The sequence below is a fragment of the Myxine glutinosa genome, chromosome 2, assembly GCF_964187855.1.
Source record: "Myxine glutinosa chromosome 2, kmMyxGlut1.1, whole genome shotgun sequence".
Taxonomy (NCBI): Eukaryota; Metazoa; Chordata; class Myxini; order Myxiniformes; family Myxinidae; genus Myxine; species Myxine glutinosa.
Window position 1 is genome coordinate 105,081,709 of NC_136262.1, and position 23,666 is coordinate 105,105,374.

At 42.5% G+C, this 23,666-nt stretch overlaps 1 protein-coding gene across 3 annotated transcripts in view; it reads left to right on the forward strand.

Moving 5' to 3' along the window:
* Positions 1-703: 703 nt before the first annotated feature.
* Positions 704-23,666, forward strand: part of LOC137421467 (putative 2-ketogluconate reductase) — a 32,038-nt gene continuing 9,075 nt past the window's right edge. The window contains exons 1-3 of one of the 3 annotated variants that reach the window (XM_068107575.2): positions 704-1,024; positions 13,804-14,217; positions 19,123-19,291. In XM_068107575.2, coding sequence (XP_067963676.2) covers positions 13,839-14,217; positions 19,123-19,291 — 548 coding nt within the window. In that variant the 5' untranslated portion in view covers positions 704-1,024; positions 13,804-13,838. Of the gene's footprint in view, positions 1,048-13,803; positions 14,218-17,952; positions 18,663-19,122; positions 19,292-23,666 lie in introns of those variants that run through there. The other 2 variants (XM_068107574.2, XM_078771371.1) reach the window with 2 other exon arrangements.

Here is a 23,666-nt window from a genome sequence, read left to right on the forward strand (position 1 = left end):
ACCTAAAACATGCACTGACTATAATAGAAATAGAAGGTTTTTAATTAATGGCAACACTTAATTAGCATAATTATGCTTACATAATCAGGTAATAATCCAAGTAGTTACCTAATTTGAGTTTATATCATTTCTAACAACACGATTGATGAAGTTGGGTAGCATTAAATTGATTATTCATGAGACCAATGCAAGATTTATTCTTGTTTAGCTTGTTCCTTTGATGTTCGGACCTAATTAACATAATTTAGCATATTTAGACCCCTTCCACCCCTCCCATTCATCTCTATTTTTGATATGGTATTCCCGGGGTATATAAGAGGAGAATCCAACATAGAAACAATCTTTTCCAATTAGTGGTGGGTTAGGCTTCTAAATTGACTAATTTGACTGGACTAATAGCAAATGAGTGTCCTGTACACACACGAATAATTGACACAAACATGAAGATAAATTTGAATTCTGCGCAAACTCTACTGCAACCATTATAATTGTGCTCCGCTGTAAACGAGTTTTAATGTAATGCTGTATATTTATGCTCCACCCATGTTTTCCTCATCACATATTCAATTCATGCTCCACGCATGTGTTGCGTCATCGCCACGGCGTTATCTTCGTGCCAGATCCACTGGAGCGGCTGCTGCTGATTATTTCGCTGTGGGCGGTGGATTTATGTGATGAAAGTCTGGTTTTTACCGTCGCACTTGGAGTGTTTTATAATAAAGCAAAAGTGATTTGAAACCTCTGAGCGTTGGTAAGCCGCCTGGAACGTTCCTTGTTCAAAATCATCTGGACACGAGGGCTGTTGCAGGATATTCAGAGCTTATAATTTATCAAAAATCCGGAGGGGGGGTGCGCACCCCCTGCACCCTCCTCCTGGATCGAAGGGGGAGGTGCGCACACCTTGCACCTCCCTTCCTCCTGGATCCGCCCCTGCTTCGTTTCCGTATTGTCTGTTTGCTCTTGGCCTCCCACATCTGCGCAGCAAGGGCACCTCGCTAGTCTGCACTCCACCTGAGTGGCGTCGGTGAGGTGGTGCAGGGTTTTAAGGTGCATCATATCGTCCTGTCTGAACACTTGCTTTAACATGAATACTTTTATCGTTTGCTCGAACTCGCACGATATAAAATTATAAATAAACGTAACATAGCATCAGCGTTTACCTTTACCTGCTTTGAGGGTTTATGCGGTGAACTCCACAGTTAGCTGCACTTTTGCGATTGGAATGTCGGACGTTCTTGTTGGTGTTAATCTACATTGTATTGACGTCTTGGATAAAGAGACAACATAAACACAATGGCTCGGTGTTGTCCGTGTCGGCCTAAACCCCGCACTGCTGTTGCCTCCCGGTATAATATGTGAGCTTGTGCTAATTATGATATTGACAGCAACTTGATATCCAAAAATTCCCATACAATGCTTGATGATCCAACTGGACAGGTACGCACCTCACCTCACCTGGGTTTGAATCCCAACTGAGCTATAAATTGTCATACCGGTGTTTCACAGGTAGTTTGATTCATTCCTGTATGTGTTATCCCTTCGAGAAGAGTAGGCCAGCTATCGCATCCCTGCCCTAATTGTCCCCCGTCGCACGGCGGAGCGAAAGGGGGACTATGGTTTTCCCCTCCGTCCGTGTGTGCGTGCGTGCGTACGTCCGTGCGTGCGGACGTGTGTGCGTGCGTGTGTGCGTAAGCGAAGGACCGAATTCTAATTTGGTGTGTGGGTGCAACTGGGCATATGGAAGAACCCTATTGAAAATTAGGTCACCACGTCAAAATCCAAGATGGCCGCCGCCATGTATGTCTGACGCCATGTATGTCCGATGCCATGTATGTCTGAACCTTGTGAGCGGAATATCTTGAAAAATAAGCGAAGTAGCAACTTCTAATCTGGTGTGTGGGTGTATCTAGGCATAAGGAAGAACGCTATTGAAAATTGGGTCGCCACGTCAAAATCCAAGATGGCCGCCGCCATGTAAGTCTGAACATTGTGAGCGGAATATCTTGAAAAATAAGCGAAGTACCAACTTCTAATCTGGTGTGTGGGTGTATCTAGGCATAAGGAAGAACGCTATTGAAAATTGGGTCGCCACGTCAAAATCCAAGATGGCCGCCTTGCGTCTTCCACTTTGTCAACTCACATCACTTCATCGACGGGGACCTCGGCGTAACGCTTGTTACTGCTGGGAAGGCAATGGCAAACCACACAGTTTAACCCCTGCCAAGAAACTGCTTCGGCAGCACAGATCCTGCCTTTGGGCAGAACACCAGAATACGAATAGAGGAAATGGTGGACACAAGGATGAATGGGCACAAGGAAAGGTTGAAGGTTAAATGAAGGTTAACTGGACACAGGGAAAGGTTGAAGGTTACCTGGAGGTTAAACGAAGGTTAACTGGACACAGGGAAAGGTTGAATGTTAACTGAATGGACACAAGGAAAAGTTGAAGGTTAACTGAATGGATACGAGGAAAGGTTGAAGGTTAACTGAAGATAAAATGATGCCTGATGGTTAACTGAATGGACACAAGAAGAGGTTGAAGGTTAACTGAAGGTTAAATGAAGGTTAACTGAATGGACAGGGAAAGGTTGAAAGTTAACTGAATGGACACAAGGAAAGGTTGAAGGTTAACTGAATGGGCACAAGGAAAGGTTGAAGGTTAACTGAATGGACACAAGGAAAGGTTGAAGGTTAACTGAATGGGCACAAGGAAAGTTTGAAGGTTAACTGAAGGTTATTGAAAGTTAACTGAATTGACACAAGGAAAGGTTGAAGGTTAACTGAAGGTTATTGAAAGTTAACTGAATGGACACAAGGAAAGGTTGAAGGTTAACTGAAGGTTATTGAAGGTTAACTGAATGGACACAAGGAAAGGTTGAAGGTTTAAAGAGGAATGGTGGAATGGTGAGTTGCCAAATTTGTGGAAAATGAAACCCTGTGACTTCCCATCCTCACCTGTTTTCCAAGCAGTCTGATAGCGGGAAGGAAAAACGTTCCCTACATTATTGCCTTTATTAACAATTACAACAACAACAATTATAACAGTAAAAGCAAGCACAGTAAGAATCAATAAAGTCCGACTATATTTAACGATAAGGGCGTGAGCTTCAGCCCTGACAAGCCAACACAAAACATGCAACCTGAAAATAAATTTGTGCTGCAAGCATGACCTCGGTTATATGTCGTAAAAAAAAAACAAGAATGCAATTCCTCATGGAGGACAAAGCCCAAAACCACACCTCAAAAATAGAGCGTGTAGATTTTACATTCAAGTAACTAACTGGTATTTCATCAGCAGTGATGGTAAACTAGATATACACCACATGACCAAAAGGATGTGGACACCTGAACATCAAACATCTCATTCCAAAATCATGGGCATTAATATGGAATTTGTCCCATTTTTGTCCTCCGTCGCACCGCGGAGCGAAAGGGGGACTATGGTTTTCCCCTCCGTCTGTGTGTCCATCCATCCGTGCGTGCGTGCGTGCGTGCGGGCGTACGTGCGTGCATGCGTTCGTGCGTAAGCGAAGGACCGAATTCTAATTTGGTGTGTGGGTGCAACCCACATCAAAATCCAAAATGGCCGCCGCCATGTATGTCTGACGCCATGTATGTCTGAGGGCATGTATGTCTGAACCTTGTGAGCGGAATATCTTGAAAAATAAGCGAAGTACCGACTTCTAATCTGGTGGGTGGGTATATCTAGGCATAAGGATGAATGCTATTGAAAATTGGGTCGCCACCTCAAAATCCAAGATGGCCGCAGCCATGTATGTCTGAAACTTGTGAGCGGAATATCTTGAAAAACAAGAATTCTGAGTATTGCGCTGCAATACATGTCCCCTACCGGCAGTCTGTCATCCGGAAAACTGTTGGGGAAATTACCAAGGGTTATTTACCCACAGGTTCTGAATCGTTCCCAATCACTCATTACCTCAGGATGGGCTCACCTGTGATTCGCACTCGGGACTTCAATTTATACACCTTGCAGACAGTTGAGCACAAGCACGACAAAATAAGTTGTTGATAAAGAACCTTTCGAGTCGCTAAATATCAGTAATTTATTGTATTTTCCGGTTCACGATCAATGATCGATGTATATATATATATATATGTTGCTCGGCTTGGCTCCGGCCCTCCCGAAAGTGCACGCTGTGTCGCGCTGTTGACGTTCGCGAGACGAGGCTGAGGGCGCGCGGTGCGGCTTGAGGAGAACTCTAGAATAAACAAGAGATATCCATTTAAAAAATTATTTTCGTTTAATTAACGATATCTGCCAAGCCACGTGCCCTATCGCAAATTCCAAAAGGACATTTTAGTAGACTGACATGCTGAACAGATCTGTGAAGTTTTCCCTCGATTGGATCAAAAATGAGGGAGGAGCTCGGTTTTAAAGGTTCATGCTTAAAAACGTCATAACTCTGAAACCATGTGATGCATGACGTCATGCTCGCTGACTTTTTTGTTCGTCATGGGTATGCGATTCTGCCTGCAAAGATTGGCCTCGATCTGTTCAGCCGTTGCAGAGAAAAAGGGGTTTTCGTGTTTTCACAAAAAACAATATGGCGGCCGAAGCACGTGACCTGTGACGTCATAATTACCATTAAAATATTCTACAGATCGAGTCGCTTCTAGGGTGAAAAATTGATCTCAATCCGTCCAATTATTTCAGAGAAAATCTTTTTTAAAGGAAATTAAAACTTAAAATGGCACTGAGTTAAGGATCATCAGAATTATCAGAATTCCCAAAGTTCAAAGTGCCACAACTTTGTCAAACATGATCGAAACGTCGTAAAGTTCGAACTTGATCTGTAACTTATCATGAGGCAACCATGTGCCAAGTTTGAAAACATTAGCATTAAGAGTTTAGAAAAAAAGTCAGGAAAACTGTTTTTGCGTGACGGACTGACGGGCTGACAGACTGACGGACGGAGGGACGGAGTGCAAACCTATAGTCCCCTCCGTTGTACACCGGTAGGGGACTAATAAGCGAAGTACCAACGTCTAATCTGGTGTGTGGGTGTATCCAGTCATAAGGAAGAACGCTATTGAAAATTGGGTCGCCACGTCAAAATCCAATATGGCCGCCACCATATATATGTCTGAACATTGTGAGCGAAATATCTTGAAAAACAAGCATTCTGAGTATTGCGCTGCAATACATGTCCCCTACCAAAGTTCAAAGTGCCATAACTTTGTCAAAAATGATCGAATATGCAAATTTATGCACGGTTGATGCTGGTTTTCAAACTTGATCTGAGGTATGCTGAGACACGTGTGTCACGCCTCGCCTCGTTGATAAGCCTGCAAGGTCGCTCCCTGGAGCGGCCTGCACGTATTGCACTGTGTGAATTATATAAATTATTACCAACTCACGGTCTGAGGTACTAGCGATTCAAGAGATATCCATTTTTTGTAATATTTTCGTTTAATTAACGATATCTGCCAAACCACGTGCCTTATCGCAAATTCCAAAAGGACATTGTAGTAGACTGACATGCTGAACAGATTTGTGAAGTTTCCCCTCGATTGGATCAAAAATGAGGGAGGAGCTCGGTTTTAAAGGTTCATGCTTAAAAACGTCATAACTCTGAAATCATCAGTAATTTATTATATTTTTCGGTTCAAGATCAATGATCGATGTGTATATATATGTTGCTCGGGTTGGCTCCGCCCCTCCGGAAAGCGCGCGCTGTGTTGCGCTGTTGACGTTCGCGAGACGAGGCTGAGGACGCGCAGTGCGGCTTGAAGAGAACTCAAGAATAAACAAGAGATATCCATTTCAAAAAATATTTTCGTTTAATGAACGATATCTGCCAAACCACGTGCCCTATCGCAAATTCCAAAAGGACATTTTAGTGCTGAACAGATCTGTGAAGTTTCCCCTCGATTGGATCAAAAATGAGGGAGGAGCTCGGTTTTAAAAGTTCATGCTTCAAAACGTCATAACACTGAAACCATGTGACGCATGACGTCATGCTCGCTGACTTTTCTGTTCGTCATGGGTATGCAATTCTGCCTGCAAAGTCTGGCCTCGATCTGTTCAGCCGTTGCAGAGAAAAAGGGGTTTGCGTGTTTTCACGAAAAACAATATGGCGGCCGAACCACGTGACCTGTGACGTCATAATTACCATTAAAATATTCTACAGACCGAGTCCATCATATGGTGAACATTTTATCTCAATCGGTCCAATTATTGCAGAGAAATTGGTTTTTAAAGGAAATTAAAACTTAAAATGGCACTGAGTTAAGGATCATCAGAATTATCAGAATTACCAAAGTTCAAAGTGCCATAACTTTGTTAAAAATGATCGAAACGTCGTGAAGTTCGAACTTGACCTGTAGCTTATCATGAGGAAACCATGTGCCAAGTTTGAAATCATTAGCGTTAAGCGTTTAGAAAAAAAGTCCGGAAAACTGTTCTTTGCGTGACGGACTGACGGACTGATGGGCTGACAGACTGACGGACTGACGGACTCACGGACGGAGGGACGGCGTGCAAACCTATAGTCCCCTCCGGTGTACAACGGTAGGGGACTAATAAACGAACTCCTATCTTCTAATTTGGTGTGTGTGTGTGTGTATTTTTTTTTTTTTTTTTTTGGAAAACAAGATCGAGGCTCGTGAAAGAGCGAACATTAATCACACAGAAAGACAAACAGACACATAAAACAAATAACATCGGGAGCGGTAGACAAGATGGGGAGAGAGGGGGAAGGACACAAACACAACATTTGAGAGCAGGGACCGAGAGACATGGAGACATCGAGATATCTGTGGGAGGGAGAGGGCTTTGGGGGGGAGGCATGTGAAGGGGGGGGGGGGGGTGGGAGAGGTATAAACATATGGACACTGCCAGGACTTCCAGGAAAGAAGTTGGAATTTCAAACAAGGTGGATCTGGGGTGAATTAGTGGGGGTAGAAAAGATCAAGGTTTTGGATGGGGGAAGATAAGAGATGGTGGTGAACAGCTGTTTTAAAGACCTGGAGGGAGGAGTGGGATTGAAGGGAGTGTGGGAGTTTGTTCCAGAGGCGGGAGAAAAGAGGAATGAAAGAGTGAAGGTGAGCAGAGAGCCGAGATTTCGGCAGTTTAACCATCAGAGGGTTGCTGGCAGATCTTGTGCGACCTGTAGGAATATTTGGGGGACAGAGCACAGAGAGAGCTGGGGGAGCAAGGCCGGAGAGGAGTCGGTAGAAGACAGAAAGACCACCTACCTGCCTGCGGTGAGTGAGTGAAAGGCCCTCAGAGATAGCTTCATCGCGGGAGATTCCAATGATTTTGAAAGCTTTGGATTCAACAGCGTGAAGCCGAGCCAGGTGTGAGGCAGGAGCACCAGCCCATAGGGGAGAACAGTATTCCATTGAGCTGCGGATGAAAGCCTTGTATGTGGTGAGGAGCTCAGGTGTGGCGAGGAAGGACTTCGCACGATGGAGGATGCCCAGTCGGCGACTGGCTTTGGAGGCCAACTTGGAAATGTGGTTTTCCCAAGAAAGATCATGGCAGATAGTGAGACCCAAAAGCTTGAGCGACAGAACTTCTTGGAGAGGATTGTTGAGAAAGTAGATGGGAGGGTTGTCCAGTCGATCTTTTCGGAGAGACATAGTAAGAGAGTGAGATTTGTCAGGATTGAAAGACATGTTCCACTTGTTTGACCAGTCTGTGATTTTGTCCAGGTCTTCAGAGAGTGAGGAGGCTGCAGACTGCCGATCTGAGGGAAGAGGAATGGAGCGGCAGAGAGTGGAGTCATCAGCAAAGAGATAGAGAGGATTTTCCAGAGAGTCGGAGAGATCATTGATAAAGACCAGAAAAAGCACAGGGCCCAGCACACTGCCTTGGGGAACTCCAGCCTGAACAGGAAGGGGAGATGAGAGAAATCCATTCAGGGCCACACGTTGACTACGACCAGAGAGGAAGTCCGCAAGCCATGCATGGAGATTTCCATGGATACCATAGGAGGAGAGTTTGGTGAGCAGAGCTGGGTGCCAGACCGTATCGAAGGCACGTGATATGTCAATGGAGACAGCTCTGATTTCCTGTTTGGCATTGAGGACCTCCATCCATTGTTGAGACAGCAGAAGCAGCATGTCCAGAGTAGAGTGACCTGGTCTGAAACCAAATTGATGATCAGAGATCAAGCCATTGGGGAAGAGGAAAGAAAGGTATCTAGGCATAAGGAAGAACGCTATTGGAAATTGGGTCGCCACGTCAACATCCAAGATGGCCGTCACCATATGTATGTCTGAACCTTGTGAGCGAAATATCTTGAAAAATAAACGAACTACTAACTTCTAATCTGGTGTGTGGGTGTATCTAGGCATAAGGAAGAACGCTATTGAAAATTGGGTCGCCACGTCAAAATCCAAGATAGCCGCCGCCATGTATGTCTGAACCTTGAGTGGAATATCCTGAAAAATAAGCGAAGTACCAACTTATAATCTGGTGTGTGGGTGTGGGTGTATCAAGGCACAAGGAAGAACGCTGTTTAAAATTGGGTTGCCGCGTCAAAATCCAAGATGGCCGCCACCATATATATGTCTGAACCTTGTGAGCGAAATATCTTGAAAAACAAGCATTCTGAGTATTGCGCTTCAATACATGTCCCCTACCAAAGTTCAAAGTGCCATAACTTTGTCAAAAATGATCGAATATGCAAATTTATGCACGGTTGATGCTGGTTTTCAAACTTGATCTGAGGTATGCTGAGACACGTGTGTCACGCCTCGCCTCGTTGATAAGCCCGCAAGGTCGCTCCGTAGAGCGGCCTGCACGTATTGCACTGTGTGAATTATATAAATTATTACCAACTCACGGTCTGAGGTACCAGCGATTCAAGAGATATCCATTTAAAAAAATATATTTTCGTTTAATTAACGATATCTGCCGAACCACGTGCCCTATCGCAAATTCCAAAAGGACATTTTAGTAGACTGATATGCTGAACAGATTTGTGAAGTTTCCCCTCGATTGGATCAAAAATGATGGAGGGGCTCAGTTTTAAAGGTTCATGCTTAAAAACGTCATAACTCTGAAACCATCAGTAATTTATTATATTTTTCGGTTCAGGATCAATGATCGATGTGTATATATATATATATATGTTGCGCGGCTTGGCTCCGCCCCTCCCGAAAGCGCGCGCTGTGTCGCGCTGTTGACGTTCGCGAGCCGAGGCTGCGGATGCGCAGTGCGGCTTGATGAGAACTCGAGAATAAACAAGAGATATCCATTAAAAAAAATTAAAAATTCGTTTACTCAATGATATCTGCCAAACCACGTGCCCTATCGCAAATTCCAAAAGGACATTTTAGTGCTGAACAGATCTGTGGTTTCCCCTCGATTTGGATCAAAAATGAGGGAGGAGCTCGGTTTTAAAGGTTCATGCTTAAAAACGTAATAACTCTGAAACCATGTGACACATGACGTCATGCTCGCTGACTTTTTTGTTCGTCATGGGTATACGATTCTTCCTGCAAAGTTTGGCCTCGATTTGTTCAGCCGTTGCAGAGAAAAAGGGGTTTTCGTGTTTTCACGAAAAACAATATGGCGGCTGAACCACGTGACCTGTGACGTCATAATTACCATTAACATATTCTCCAGACCGAGTCCATCATATGGTGAAAATTTTATCTCAATCCTATTATTGCAGAGAAATTGGTTTTTAAAGGAAATTAAAACTTAAAATGGCACTGAGTTAAGGATCATCAGAATGATCAGAAATCCCAAAGTTCAAAGTGCCATAATTTTGTTTAAAATGATCGAAACGTCGTGAAGTTCCAACTTGACCTGTAACTTATCATGAGGAAACCATGTACAAAGTTTGAAATCACCAGCATTAAGCGTTTAGAAAAAAAGTCCGGAAAACTGTTCTTTGCGTGACGGAATGACGGACTGACGGACTGACAGACTGACAGACTGACGGACTGACAGACTGACAGACTGACGGACTGACGGACGGAGGAACGGCATGCAAACCTATAGTCCCCTCCGGTGTACACCGGTAGGGGACTAATAAACGAACTACTAACTTCTAATCTGGTGTGTGGGTGTATCTACGCATAATTTTTTAATGATGATTATTTATTTATTTTCATTATTAATCATCTATTTATTTTATTTCTCATTTGGCCAATATCTGAGGCACCTTTTAAGCTCGGAAGCTAATATTTGGACATGAGTGACCAAGTGATGTGGCTATCAAGGATATTTTTGATTTATTGATAAATCAATTAATTAATTAATCGATTAATTATTTAATTATTCGATTAATTACTAAAAAAAAAATTCTCTTTTCAGTTACAGATTCTGATGAAATGGTGGTGGTTTATGTGTTCTGTGACCGAATTAATTAATAATTTAATTTTTTAATGATTATTATTTATTTATTTTCATTATTAATCATTTATTTATTTTCTTTCTTATTTGGCCAATATCTCAGGCACCTTTTGAGCTCGGAAGCTAATATTTGGACATGACAGTGACCAAGTGATGTGGCTATCAAAGATATTTTTGATTTATTGATTAATCATTTAATCGATTAATTATTTATTGATTAATTGATTAATTATTTATTGATTAATCAATTAAATATTTAATTTTTTATTAATGACTTATTTAATTACATTTCTAAAAGATACATCTTCGGATGAAGCACTAGTGGTTTAGTTATGCTATTAGCCAATTGATTAAGAAAATATTTTGTGATAATCTTTTATTGACTTTAATTACACAATTAATCAATCAATTAGTGTACACCTCTCCCTTCCAATGCAGCCTCTATGAGCTGCACTGCGGTATTGCCGGGCGCCGGAGGCGCCCCAGCAATGCCGCGCTGTAGGATATTTAATTATTTGGCATGGGGGCGGTGTACTTTGAATGTATCTGTACTTGTTGTATTTATTTTTCCTTTTTCTTAAAGTTTACCCCATACCGACTCCCTTTACGCCACGTGATTTTGACTGTTGGTAGTGTTGCACAAAAACAGCTTTGGGAAGGATTCAACTCTTTTTCTGACAAGCAAAAAAAGGGCAGGAAAAGGGAGAGGAAGAAGAAACGTGGCCGGCGTGGAGGCACGGACGTATAATAAAAAGTTTTTGATATACGTCCGTGCGTGGAGGCCTTGCTGATTTACCATTTCCTGGACTTTGTGAGGCAGATTTACAAGGATCTAGCAAAAGTAGTGTGCCTGAAGTAGTCGAAGTTCCTCGGAAACCAAAAGCTGTTCCAGAAGCAAGAAAGTGGGGGAGAAGGATAGAGGGAAGAAGAAGAGCGGCTCTTGGCAGGGTGGTGAAAACGCGATCCTTGCTCGTGGAGGTTGATGAAAGGAGAGGGGGATTGCGGAACGTTGGTGAACCTTGGTTCCCGCCTAGTCCACTCTGATGAACGTTGAGTAAGCTGCTCTTCAAACAGGCCTGAACCCCTTTCCATCCCCATCCTCAAATCACATTTTATTTAAATTCCCTGCGATTATTATTTTATTACTTTGCTTCCCTTCCCTTCCCTGGGTTAGCTAGAGTGTTGTGTGTGGATGTTGTGTCGGCCTTTCGTATCGGTTGTATGTGGCCTGTGTTAATTGTTTCAGTCTGCCATTATTAATTAATTAAGTCTGTCATACTTGTACTTATATGATTTGATTATTGTATTGTTTTGCATTATTTATAGTAAATTGATTGTGTTTCATTTTGCTTGAATGACCTTTTTCGGATCGGGTTGCAAGCTCCCCTTAGCTGACAGTGTGGCAGTTTAAATTCCTTGCACGAAACCAAAAGTTCAAGCTTCCAAAAACAGCTCGGCCAGCTTGCGGGCCTCGGCCCGGCGGGTTGTGGATAGGACATAGGGTCGCTGACATTATCCATCCGATAACACACTTAGTCGGGAGTGACGTTTGGGACTCAGGTCCTCATCCTCGACGCCCGTAACAGTACTTTTGCTTGATTTGTATCAATAATTAGGAGGTTTAGTTATGTTACAATCATTTTTATATGTTTATCTGAAAGATGATTGATGTCACGGCAGAGAGTTTAGTCATCAGCAAATAGAAAATAGGATTTCCCAGAGAGTCAGAGAGATCATTGATGAAGATCAGGAATGGGACTAGGCCCAGATCACTGCATTGGGGTAATTCAGCTTTAAAAGGAAGAAGAGATGAAAGGATTCCGCTGAGAGCCACACACTGGCTACGAGAGTAGAGGAAGTCAGTAAGCATCTATGGTTTTGGCCTTGGATTCCACTTTGGAGAAGATGAGAGATGGGAGAGCAGGAGCAGATTTTACTGCCCAGTGCGGGATGGTTACATTCTCGTACAGCTCCTCTTTTGGCCAGTTCTTGTCTTACCCGATACCAGCTAACTAAACCAATAGCTGCCACCATCACGAGCAGACACCATTTCCTCCCGTTATTAGGAAAAGGGTTTTGAGTTTGTTTTATCCTCAAAAAATATATCGTAGTAAACACACATTTGAGTTAAAAGATTGGCCTTTAACACCTGAATCAAATCGTCCTTATAAAGGGGGAAAGACAGTAAAAACCCACAAACTGCCAATGTGTTTGATATGGTAGATTATTCCCATGAGTTACCTTAGCTTTGCTTGCCAGAGCACATTTTAAAAAAAGTTAAATCTTTACCTGCACCACCAAAGGTGGATGGAAGTTATCTTTTTCACCCCTATCTGTCTGTTTGTCTGTCTGTGAGCAGGATATCTCAAAAGGTTACGGACGCATTCAGGCGAAATTTGGTGGACAGGTTTGGTGTGTGCGACAAAGACAAATTGATTCGATTTTTGTGAAGATCTGAATCCTGATCCGAGAGTTTTGTTTTTTAATTTTTGAAGTTGTTTTTGATATATAGCATCGTATTTTAAAAAGTTGTGGACGGATTATGACAAAGCTTGGTGGATGAGTTGGGTAAGTGACAAGAACAAGTCGATTCGATTTTGGTTAAGGTCCGAATCCAGGTCCAACTCATCAGTGGGATGCAAAACGTAAACTGTTCACCTGCCAGAGGTATGCTCTCCACCGAGTGCATTTATAGTTGCCTTCGCCAGAGGAGAGGTTATTGCATTTGAGTCTTGTCTGTCTGTCCTGTTTGCTGTTTGTTTGTTTGTTTGTGTGTCTGTTTGGCTGTTTGTGTGTCTGTGTGTCTGTTTGTCTGTTTGTTTGTTTGTCTGTTTGCACAGAATAAAAATGATTTTCTCTGAAACAGTTGGTCAAATTGACCGGAAATTTCCACCATAGGTGCAACTCCATGTGTAGAATTTTGAAATTATAATTATGACATTATAGGTCACATGGTTTGGCCGCCATCTTGGAAAAACGGAAAAACTTTGCACCTCTATATCTCCGAAAGTGCTGAATATAAAAAATTGAGACATGGCTCTTTGTAAAGAACTCTCCATGGGGAATAAAATATGTTAATGATGATGTCATAGGTGTCTCCATTATGACGTCATAATTCGAGAAATACAAAACTTCATCCGATCAAGATGAAATTTCTTGAGCATCATCAAGGAATAAATTAGTTTAGAAAACAAATAATGATGACGTCATCGGTCACGTGGTTCGGCCGCCACATTTGTTTTAACACAGAAACCTTAAAAACCACTGAAAACACGTCCTGGCAAGGGTGTGCAATCTCTGATTGCTCTTTCTTGTTCACTTTGCTTTCACTAAAAACACCCAGGAACACTAAAACATGCCCATGTTGTGTGCTGGGCATGAAAAACACTAAAATATTGTTGGCTTAAGCTCAGTCTGTTTAACAAATGTGATTTATTCATTAACCTGTTTTTCTTTCTTTAACATTTCAGAAAATCAAATTCCCTGTTGGATCCTTGAAGGAAACATGGACCAACCTCATCTATTGGTGTTTTCTAGTCCCCATATGGAGTTACATTTAAACACATTCATGGAGAAATTTCAGAATCACTTTGACATTGTTTGGTTTTCAGAATTCAGCAGGAGCTCAAAACAATTAGAATTAGGAGAAAAGATTGTTGCGATACTTATTCCTCCAGTATGGGGAACCATCGACAAAAATCTTCTGGATTTGCTTCCAAACCTAAAGGTTGTCAGCGTATTCGGTGTTGGTATGGATCATTTGGATTTGACTCTGATCCGAAGCTATGGTGTCAAGATCTGCAATCTCCCTGGGATATTGGCTAACCCGACGGCGGATATGGCAATGGCTCTCCTCCTCGCATCAGCTCGGAACGTCGTTTCTGGTAATTATTGTGTGTTGTCCCTGCTTACATATTTGTCTTATTCACAATACTTCTTATTCATAATTCTATATCTGCATGTTGTGCTTTGTATATGTAGGATTTTATTTTAATACTAGCTGTTACATTTGTGGGGGTGCGGCCTGCTTTTTCCCTAACTCGCTTGTTTTTTTTGCATGTGAATTCCTTCGGGGTTTATTTGGGCTTTTTTCTTCACAAGAGCAGGAGTCATGGAATAGCAAAGTAGAACTGACAGTGGGACAAAGGAATGGACGAAAAAGAAAGGACGGGAGGGAGGAAACACTGAAACAAGCAAGTAAGATGGTTGGGTTGGTGGGCATGACATGACATAATTGGGCATGACAAGAAATGTTCCTTGAAGCTTGCTTGAAGCCCTTGAGTGATGAGTGAGATGAATCAACATCTTGTGGATGTCACCTGCCAAACACAAACCAAAAAAGATAATCTGCGAGATGAAGCAGGACAGACGGCGCGATTAGCGGAATTATTGGGGATTGGCAGGGGAAAGGTAGACATGGCGAAGCGTGTGACAACACCCATGGCACTTTAGTTAAATGCAGCAGGGGTTGAGTTGGTGCTCATGGGTTCCATGGTGTGCAAGCCTTGGTCTCGCCCAGTTGACCTTGTTGGGAGACAAAGGCGTAGGGGAGGGGGCTGTGTTACATTTGTGGAGGGGTCAGGTAATTGAAAGTATGGACCCCTGTTTGTGTTTGTCATTAAAGGAATTTTGAACACTGTATTGAGGACACATTGGTGGGGATAAATCTTCCTGTTTGGTTCGTTCACCGCAAGGAGATGGCAGTGTAACCTTTAGTGGATGGAAAGGGGTCAGGATGTCTTGTCACATGTTTCTCATGACAAACTGGGTGACGCTTGCAGCGTGTTTCCCTCACACCCATGAAAGGAGAAGGCTCCTCGCCCAAAGCTGGCCATCACCATGGGGTCTTAGACCGCTCCCTTTCTTTGATTTGTGGAGTGTCAGGTCTAGTGATTGGCCCATTTTGACTAGGGTGGACACTTGTCACAGGGGTAGGATGAAGGGAGCATCAGGACTTGGCAATGCTCAGCATTGTTGGCTCTCTCTTTCTCTCTCTGGCTGTGCACTCTAGACGTTCTCTCCATACTGGGGCAGGACTTTGCTGGAGGTTCTGCCTCACAAGCCTTCCTGTGTGCTACTGCCTTTGCTCTTCTGCCACTCTTCCTGGAGCCCGCCTTGGCAACCTGTCACCTGGGGCTTCACCCCATACTTTTTTCCCCTCTACCGGTTTTTGTGTTAATGTTTGTTATCTCAACTTTTATGTGTGGCCCCTCAAGGTGGTTTAGTAGCCATTTACGTTTGTCTTGTGTTCAATAAATATTTATTGATTTCCTAAGGCTTGTGTGCATGTCTGTTTGTCATCTTTCCCATCCAAACCGATTCAACTTTATTGATAAGCCCTGGGGGGATTATAATTGTGTAATGTTCCTTGAAGATGTAGTGTAGACCAAGACCCTTATTAATAACAGATGTAGTTTCGAAATATTTGGAATGCAAAGTGCATTCTCTGCTTAGTTGTACTGCACAACCAAATTCGACCTTAAGCCGGCCATGTTTGAGGTGAACGACCTTGGCTTGCACAATTTCTGCCCAGCGTCACTGGTGTTATGGGTGGGGGCGTGCACACGACAGACAATACTTTCTTGATTTAACAGAGTTAGCAATCGTTGTTCCTGGTGATTGGTGTCCCTTTCAAATTTGTCTTCATATATGAATCCCTCATACATCTTGGCTTGCAACGTTTGCATTCACATATTTGTACTCATGACTTCACTGTCCCTCATCTCCATTCATTCTGAATTTTTACAAGCCAGAGGTTAATTCTATGATGGTATCTGCCGGACTACTATTCAATCAACCAGAATCATCTAATTCACACAGAGAAGTAATTTAGTTGTTGAGAAAATAGATTCGTTCAACAGATTGTTATAAGTCCACTGAACAGCTTGGCAGCTGATGACTTGCGCTCAGAAAAGTTGAAGCTGGCATGGAAACTTAAGGTTCATTTATATTAACACTAACAAAAGGTTAAGTGAATATTTTCTGGCATTTCCCTCCATTAATTCCTATTAATTTGGATTGGCTAATCTCAATCTGGCAGAACAAGTTTAATGCCAAAAGCCGAGGGGTGAGTTCAAGATCTTTTCAAGTTGATCTTTTCTACCCCAGTTAATTCACCCCAGATCCACTTTTTTGAAATACAGACTTCTTTCCTGGAAGTCCTAGCAGTGCCCATGTGTTTTATACCTCTCCCACCTCCTCCCCCCTTCCCATGCCTCCTCCCTCCAAGCCCTCTCCCTCCCACAGATCTCCCGATGTCCCTGTTCTCTACTGTTGTACTTGTGTGCTTCCCTCTCTCTCTCCTCATCTTGTCTTCCGCTCCCTTTATCATATGTTTTATGTATCAGTTTTTTTTTTTGTGAATAATGTTAGCTCTTACACGAGCCTCGATCTTGTATCCCCCCCCCCCCCCCCCCGAAAAAAAAAGGTGTTAACTATGGCTAAACTACTGGCTACTGCACCTACTGGCTACTGTCTGACAATGAAGTTCCAGGACTGATGATTTTTCTTGACAGGTGGTAGGACTGACTTGGGTTTCGTAATTGGATGTGCATCGTAATCTTCCTGTCAGTACTGTTTGCTGTTATATCGATTTGTAGTGTTTTGTAGCCGTACTGGAGTTTTATTAACATTGTAAGTGTTGCATTCATGTTCTGAAGATGAACGACAAATTTATGGAACAGAGAATCATCATTAAGTTTTTGGTAAAACTAAACGTAAGTGGCACGGCCATTTTTGACAAGTTGAAGCTCGTATACGGGGAAGATGGAATGTCAAGACCATGTGTGTTTGAGTGGGCCAAGAGGTTTGTTGAAGGGAGAATGGATGTGAATGACAACACGTTGTCGGGACGCTCATTGATTGCCGAAACGGATGAAAATGTCGAAAGGGTGTGAATGTTGGTCAGATATGACAGATGTTTGACAGTCAGATTGATAGTGGACCAGTTGAACTTGAACAGAGAGAATCTGGTAAAATCAACCAGAATTGTTAGGTTGATTTTAACCAAAAAACTCAACAAGAGAAACGTGTGCACGAAGATGATCCCAAAGAGCCTGTGCAACGAACAAAAAGAAGGGAGACTCCAGGTTTGTTCTGACCTGTCAGAACGTGTTCAGTCAGAAGATCATGATCTGTTGAACAAAATCATCAGAGGAGATGAGACCTGAGTCTACCAGTATGACCCAGAAACGAAACGCCAGAGTCTGCAATAGAAAGCACCCTCATCCCCAAAACCAAAAAACCGCTTGCATGTCAAAGTCCAAAGTCAAAACGATGCTGCTTTGTTTTTTCCACATCAAAGGGATTGTCCATAAGGAGTTTGTTCCTCCAGCACAAACAGTGAACCAATCATTTTAGCGTGAAATTTTGGAGCATTTGAGAAAACATGTTTTGCACATCAGACCAGAGCTCATGCCAAACAAGTGGATTCTCCATCAGGACAGTGATCACACATACGTGGCACTCTCTTTGATGCAATTATTGGCAGAAAAACAAAATGACTGTGCTGGAACCTGCTCCCGACTCTCATGACTTCGCTCCATGTGATCTATCCTCGTTTCCTAAACTGTAAACTCCATTGAAAGGAACGCATTTTGCATCAATTGAATAGATCCAGAGAGCCGTGACCAATGAGATAGATGGCCTTTCAGACGACTTCCAAGCATGCTTTGAAGCATAGCAACGACATTATCATGCATGTATGGATGACTCCCAGGGGGATTACTTTGTAGGCGAACACTAAACATAATTGTTACGTTTACAATAAAATGTTATATTGCATTAATCCTGGAACTTTATTGTCAGACCTCATATACTGGCTGGCATAGCTCCAAAGGTTAAATGTCTACTGAGTAAAGAACTCATTGGAAAAATGGTTTGGTCATTATGCTTCTAGGAAACTTTCTGATCTGTGAGGTGCCACAACTTCTTTCATCGGCTGGACACCAAAACCTTTCCAAATGCACCATGGGAGCAATTCCCCAGGAGCCTTTTCCAAAGATCTCCACACTTGTATGGACACATGTTTCATTTATCCGCACATATTTCAATAGCTTGCCAGTTTACAAACTTCTTTCCATGCACCACTCAAACCAAGTTGAAACGCACACCATTTCCATGTAATTTATCCATCCCAATATGGGTTTTCAAAGTAGCGTATCTGCATTTTATCCTCACACTTTACCAGAGCAAGCAGAGAGATGATGGGATGAAGGCCAGCCAAAGAGGTGAAGAGTGAGCGTTTCCATGGTGGGCATTATTGATGTTGGCGGGTGGTTTTATGAGCAAGCCTTGAGTGAACACCGGCAGGATGGACGCCATATTTTGGGTGAAGATAATCTTAATTATTCTTTGTCACCTTTTAAAAGCAATGAGTAGATAAAAGAGAAGATAGACTGGAAAATATTGGGAAGATGAGATGTCAGCGGAGCCTTGGGAGACGATACACATTCAAGGTTTGAATTCACTCATCGATGTCTGCTTTTCCAATAACCGCAGGTGCCACAGGTACCGAAGAGGGGGATCTTATTCCTGCCACATGCTCTTGTTATTCTTGTTCTCTCTTGTTTGTGATACACATATATGGTTTACATCAAATGGAGTCTTTTTATTGCTTTGTTTTAACACTCAGGGCATGGAAACTTATGCTAACATCTTTAGGTGAATGGTGCATGATGAGCCTTTTGGTACCTTGAGTTACCTTGCATTTTATTCTTTGCATTATCATCTTTGGCTCCCAAATTAAAGAGGATTTATAGTAATTGATTATAATGCTCTTTTGTTTGCAGGAGCTCTGTCAGTGATGAATTGCAAGACCGTAAACTCTGTATTTCCACAAAATGCGGATGTCACAGAGTCGACCATGGGCATCCTTGGGATGGGAACCATTGGTTTTGCTGTGGCCAAGAGAGCAATGGGCTTCAACATGACCATTCTGTACCATAACCGGAGAAGAAGGTAATGGGCTTTTCCTTTTCAAGAATACCACCGATGGACATTCTAACCTTGAGGAGTTGCAGTGGAGCTATGTATAATGTATTGTAACGCTCACTGGATTTAGAAAAGTTCTTCCCTTAATGGGATAGACAAGACCTAGATATAGAACCTTCTTTCCTTGGTGGGATTTGTGCAAGGTCTGGATCTTGCCTTGGAGATGGAGTACAGAATGGCTTGTGTGCGGTGGAAACAAGAGGAGAGAGGGATGCTCTTGATGCGGCGAAGGGACAGCTAGGGGCTGTGTGATACAAAAATACAGTCACATGAAAAAGTAAGTCCACCCCATGTAAAGTTTTGACTTTTTCAACATATTTCAACATACAGCTAATTGATCTTCATTTTAACAATATTGATAGATAAAGGTGATATAATATAACAAATATCATGAACCATTTACATTTTGTAGTCCATTGTATAATTTAAATAAACATAAATGCAAATTTCGCATGTGGAAAAATTAAGTAAACCCTTGCATTTATCACTGCTTCAAATACCTAAAATTAGAATCAGGTGTACCAGCTCAGGTGCAAATGATTAGAACATCGTTAGAGAGGATCTTGGAGGAACCTGTCTTATTTAAACCTCAGACATTTCGTTTGGTTTGCTCTTTGTTGTTGAAGTGTGCGGCATCACCATGCCTAGATCAAAAGAACTCTCTGAGGCCTTCAGAAAGAAGGTTATAGATGCCTACGAGTCTGGGAAGGGATTTAAAAAGATCTCCAAACAATTTGAAATCAATCATTCGACTGTCCGGAAGATCATCTACAAGTGGAGAAGATTCCAAACAACTGCCAATTTGTTCAGGCCAGGCCGCCCCAGCAAGTTCAGCCCGAGAGCAGACCGCAAGATGCTGAAAGAAATCTCTAAGAACCCCAGAATGTCATCACGGGACCTACAAGTAACTCTTGCCACTGTTGATGTCAAAGTGCACGAGTCTACCATTAGAAAGAGGCTGCACAAATTTGATCTACATGGGAGGTGTGCCAGGAGGAAACCTTTGCTGTCCAGAAAGAACATCAGGGCAAGACTAAAGTTTGCTAATGAACACCGAGGCAAAGACCAGCACTTCTGCAACAATGTGCTCTGGACAGATGATTCAAAGGTAGAGCTATTTGGCCACAGTACCAGAAGACATGTTTGGGGCGAAAAGCAAAGACAGCATTTGACCACAAGAACGTGATACCAACTGTAAAGCATGGTGGTGGAAATATTATGGTTTGGGGCAGCTTTGCTGCATCAGGGCCTGGGCAGCTCACCATCATAGAATCCACTATGAATTCCTCATTGTACCAGAGGGTGCTTGAAGATAATGTGAGGCCATCTGTTGGAAAGTTGAAGATCAACCGAAGGTAGACCTTGCAACATGACAATGACCATAAACATACCAGTAAATCCACCAAGGAGTGGCTGAAAAGAAAGAAATGGAGGGTTCTGGAATGGCCAAGTCAAAGCCCGGATCTAAATCCCATTGAGATGTTGTGGGGAGAATTGAAACGTGCTGTGCATGCAAGAAACCCCTCAAACATCGCACAGCTGAAAGAATTCTGCATGGAGGAGTGGGCAAAAATTTCTCCCAGTCGATGTCAGAGACTGATAGACAGTTATAAGAAACGCCTAATTGAGGTTGTTTCTGCCAAAGGGGACAATACCACCTATTAGAGCCAAGGGTGTACTTACTTTTTACACATGCGAAATTTGCATTTATGTTTATTTAAATTATACAATGGACTACAAAATGTAAATGTTTCATGATATTTGTTTTATTATATCACCTTTATCTATCAATGTTGTTGAAATGAAAATCAAATAGCTGTATGCTGAAATATGTTGAAAAAGTCAAAACTTTACATGGGGTGTACTTACTTTTTCACGTGACTGGATGTGAATTTGTTTTCCTTAATGAAAAAAAGCGGTATATTTAATTATTTCACATTTGCATTTATGCAGTGCATTCAGAAAGTTTTCAGTCCCCTTCATTTTTTTCACATTTTGTTATGTTGCAGCCTTTTGCTGAAATCGTTTAAATTCATTTTTTCCCTCATCAATCTACGCTCAATACCCCATAATGACAAAGAGAAAACAGGATTTTAGAAAGTTTTGCAAATTTATTAAAAATAAAAAACTGAAATATCACATTGACATAAGTATTCAGACCCTTTGCTATGACACTTGAAATTTAGCTCAGGTGCCTCCCATTTCTCTTGATCATCTTTGAGATGTTTCTACACCTTGATTGGAGTCCACCTGTGGTAAATTCGATTGATTGGACATGATTTGGAAAGGCACACACCTGTCTATATAAGGTCTCTCAGCTGACAATGCATATCAGAGCAAAAACCAAGCCATGAGGTCGAAGTAACTGCCTGCAGAGCTCAGAGACAGGATTGTGTCGAGGCACAGATCTGGGCAAGCTGACAAAAAAATTTCTGCTGCATTGAATGTCATGGACAGGTTGGGCATGTGACAAGGAATCTTGTTTCTCACAGTCTGAGAGTCCTTTAGGTGCTTTTTTGCAAACTCTAAGTGGGCTTTCATGTGTCTTTCCCTGAGGAGAGGCTTCCGTCTGGCCACTCTGCCATAAAGCCCAGATCGGTGGAGTGTTGCAGTGATGGTTGTCCTTCTGGAAGTTTCTCCCATCTCCACACAGGATCTCTGGAGCTCAGCCAGAGTGACCATCGGGTTCTTGGTCAAATCTCTTACCAAGGCCCTTCTCCCCCGATTGCTCAGTTTGGCCGGGCGGCCAGCTCTAGGAAGAGTCCTGGTTGTTCCAAACTTCTTCCATTTAAGAATTATGGAGGCCACTGTGCTCTTGGGAACCTTCAATGCAGCAGAATGTTTTTTGTAGGCTTCCCCAAATCTTCCCCAAAGTTGATGACTTGTGAAGTCGTGTTATACAGTACATCGTCATCACTGGAGGGTAATCTTGGAGTTATGGCCATTGCAGTGATCTTTGACAGATGACCACAGGCAATCCATCAAACAAATTGAAAGACAAAGACGTGGTGAGGCTATGCGAGCTACCTATGTCATCAAAGGAAGTCGCACAATGCCCAACTGCAAAAAATTTCGACGAAATTTAGCCAACAAAGCTGCTCTTGCTGTTTTGACTTCTGAATACGTCATGTCTGCTAGTCCGGCGATCCTTGTTGATCATCAAGACATCATCCTTGTTGGTGCTTTCACTGAGGCTGCTAACCTGCTGGTGCTAATCTGCCAGATCTCTTTAGTTCTTATGTCTTATGAGGAGGCAGCCACCTACCTGTATGTTGCTTCATGCTATAAATTTGTCTTCTGTTTTTGAGCAAATTGTAGTTCGGAGTGATGACACTGATGTTTTAGTACTCCTGCTGTATTATGCAAGCAAGGGAAAGTTGGGTTCATCCGTTTACATACGTGCAGGACACACTAACCAAGTCATTGATCGAAGAAGATGCATCCCCATCAGCATTATTGTGGATAACGTTGGCAAAGATCTGTGCCAGAATTTGCTGGCAGCACATGCCTTGACTGGGTGTGACACGACAAGTATCTTCTTCAACATTGGAAAACGCACAACATACACCAAAGTTGTGGGACATGTTAAGTCAACACGAAAATCTTTGGACCTTCTGGTGATATTCTGAATGATGTCACTGGAGCACATGCATATATACTTGCTGTGTATGCATATAAATAGATACCATGCCCAAATCAGGACATGTTAAGCTATGTGTTGGCCTCAACAACAGATAAGTCAGCTGCTCAGCTTCTACCAACGGAAGATGCCTTCACCCAGCATGTCACGCAAGCCAGGTACCAGTTAGCAATTTGGTGTCCGAGCCATGTTGCTAATCCTGTATCCGGTTGGTAGTGGTTGTGGTGGAGTCCAGTTGGTAGTGGTTGGAAATTATCAGAGAGCAATCATCTTGAGCCAATTATGTACACAACACAAGTTGCTCCCATTCAAGTGTGAGATCTTACACATCTCTCCTGCACAGATCATGATTGTAATGTCAACAGAAAATGTCAGTCAGTGTCTACAAACAGGTCGAAAATGCACAGAATTCTCTGCATGTCAATCAGATGATTACCACAACTCCATTTCTCAACTGGAGTCTGACATTGATGAAGCTGATCAATGATTACCGACACTCATAGTAACTGCTCCAAATTATTACCTCTATCCTGGACATGGGGTAAAACAGATAGAGTGCCTGTACATGACTGCAATCACTTACTAATCAATAAATCTTATCTTGTTATTAACTTGCATGGATACATGTACTTATACAATATACATGTGCAATAAAGGCACCACTTGTCTTTTTTTAGCTCACCTGGAACGTAGTTCTGGTGA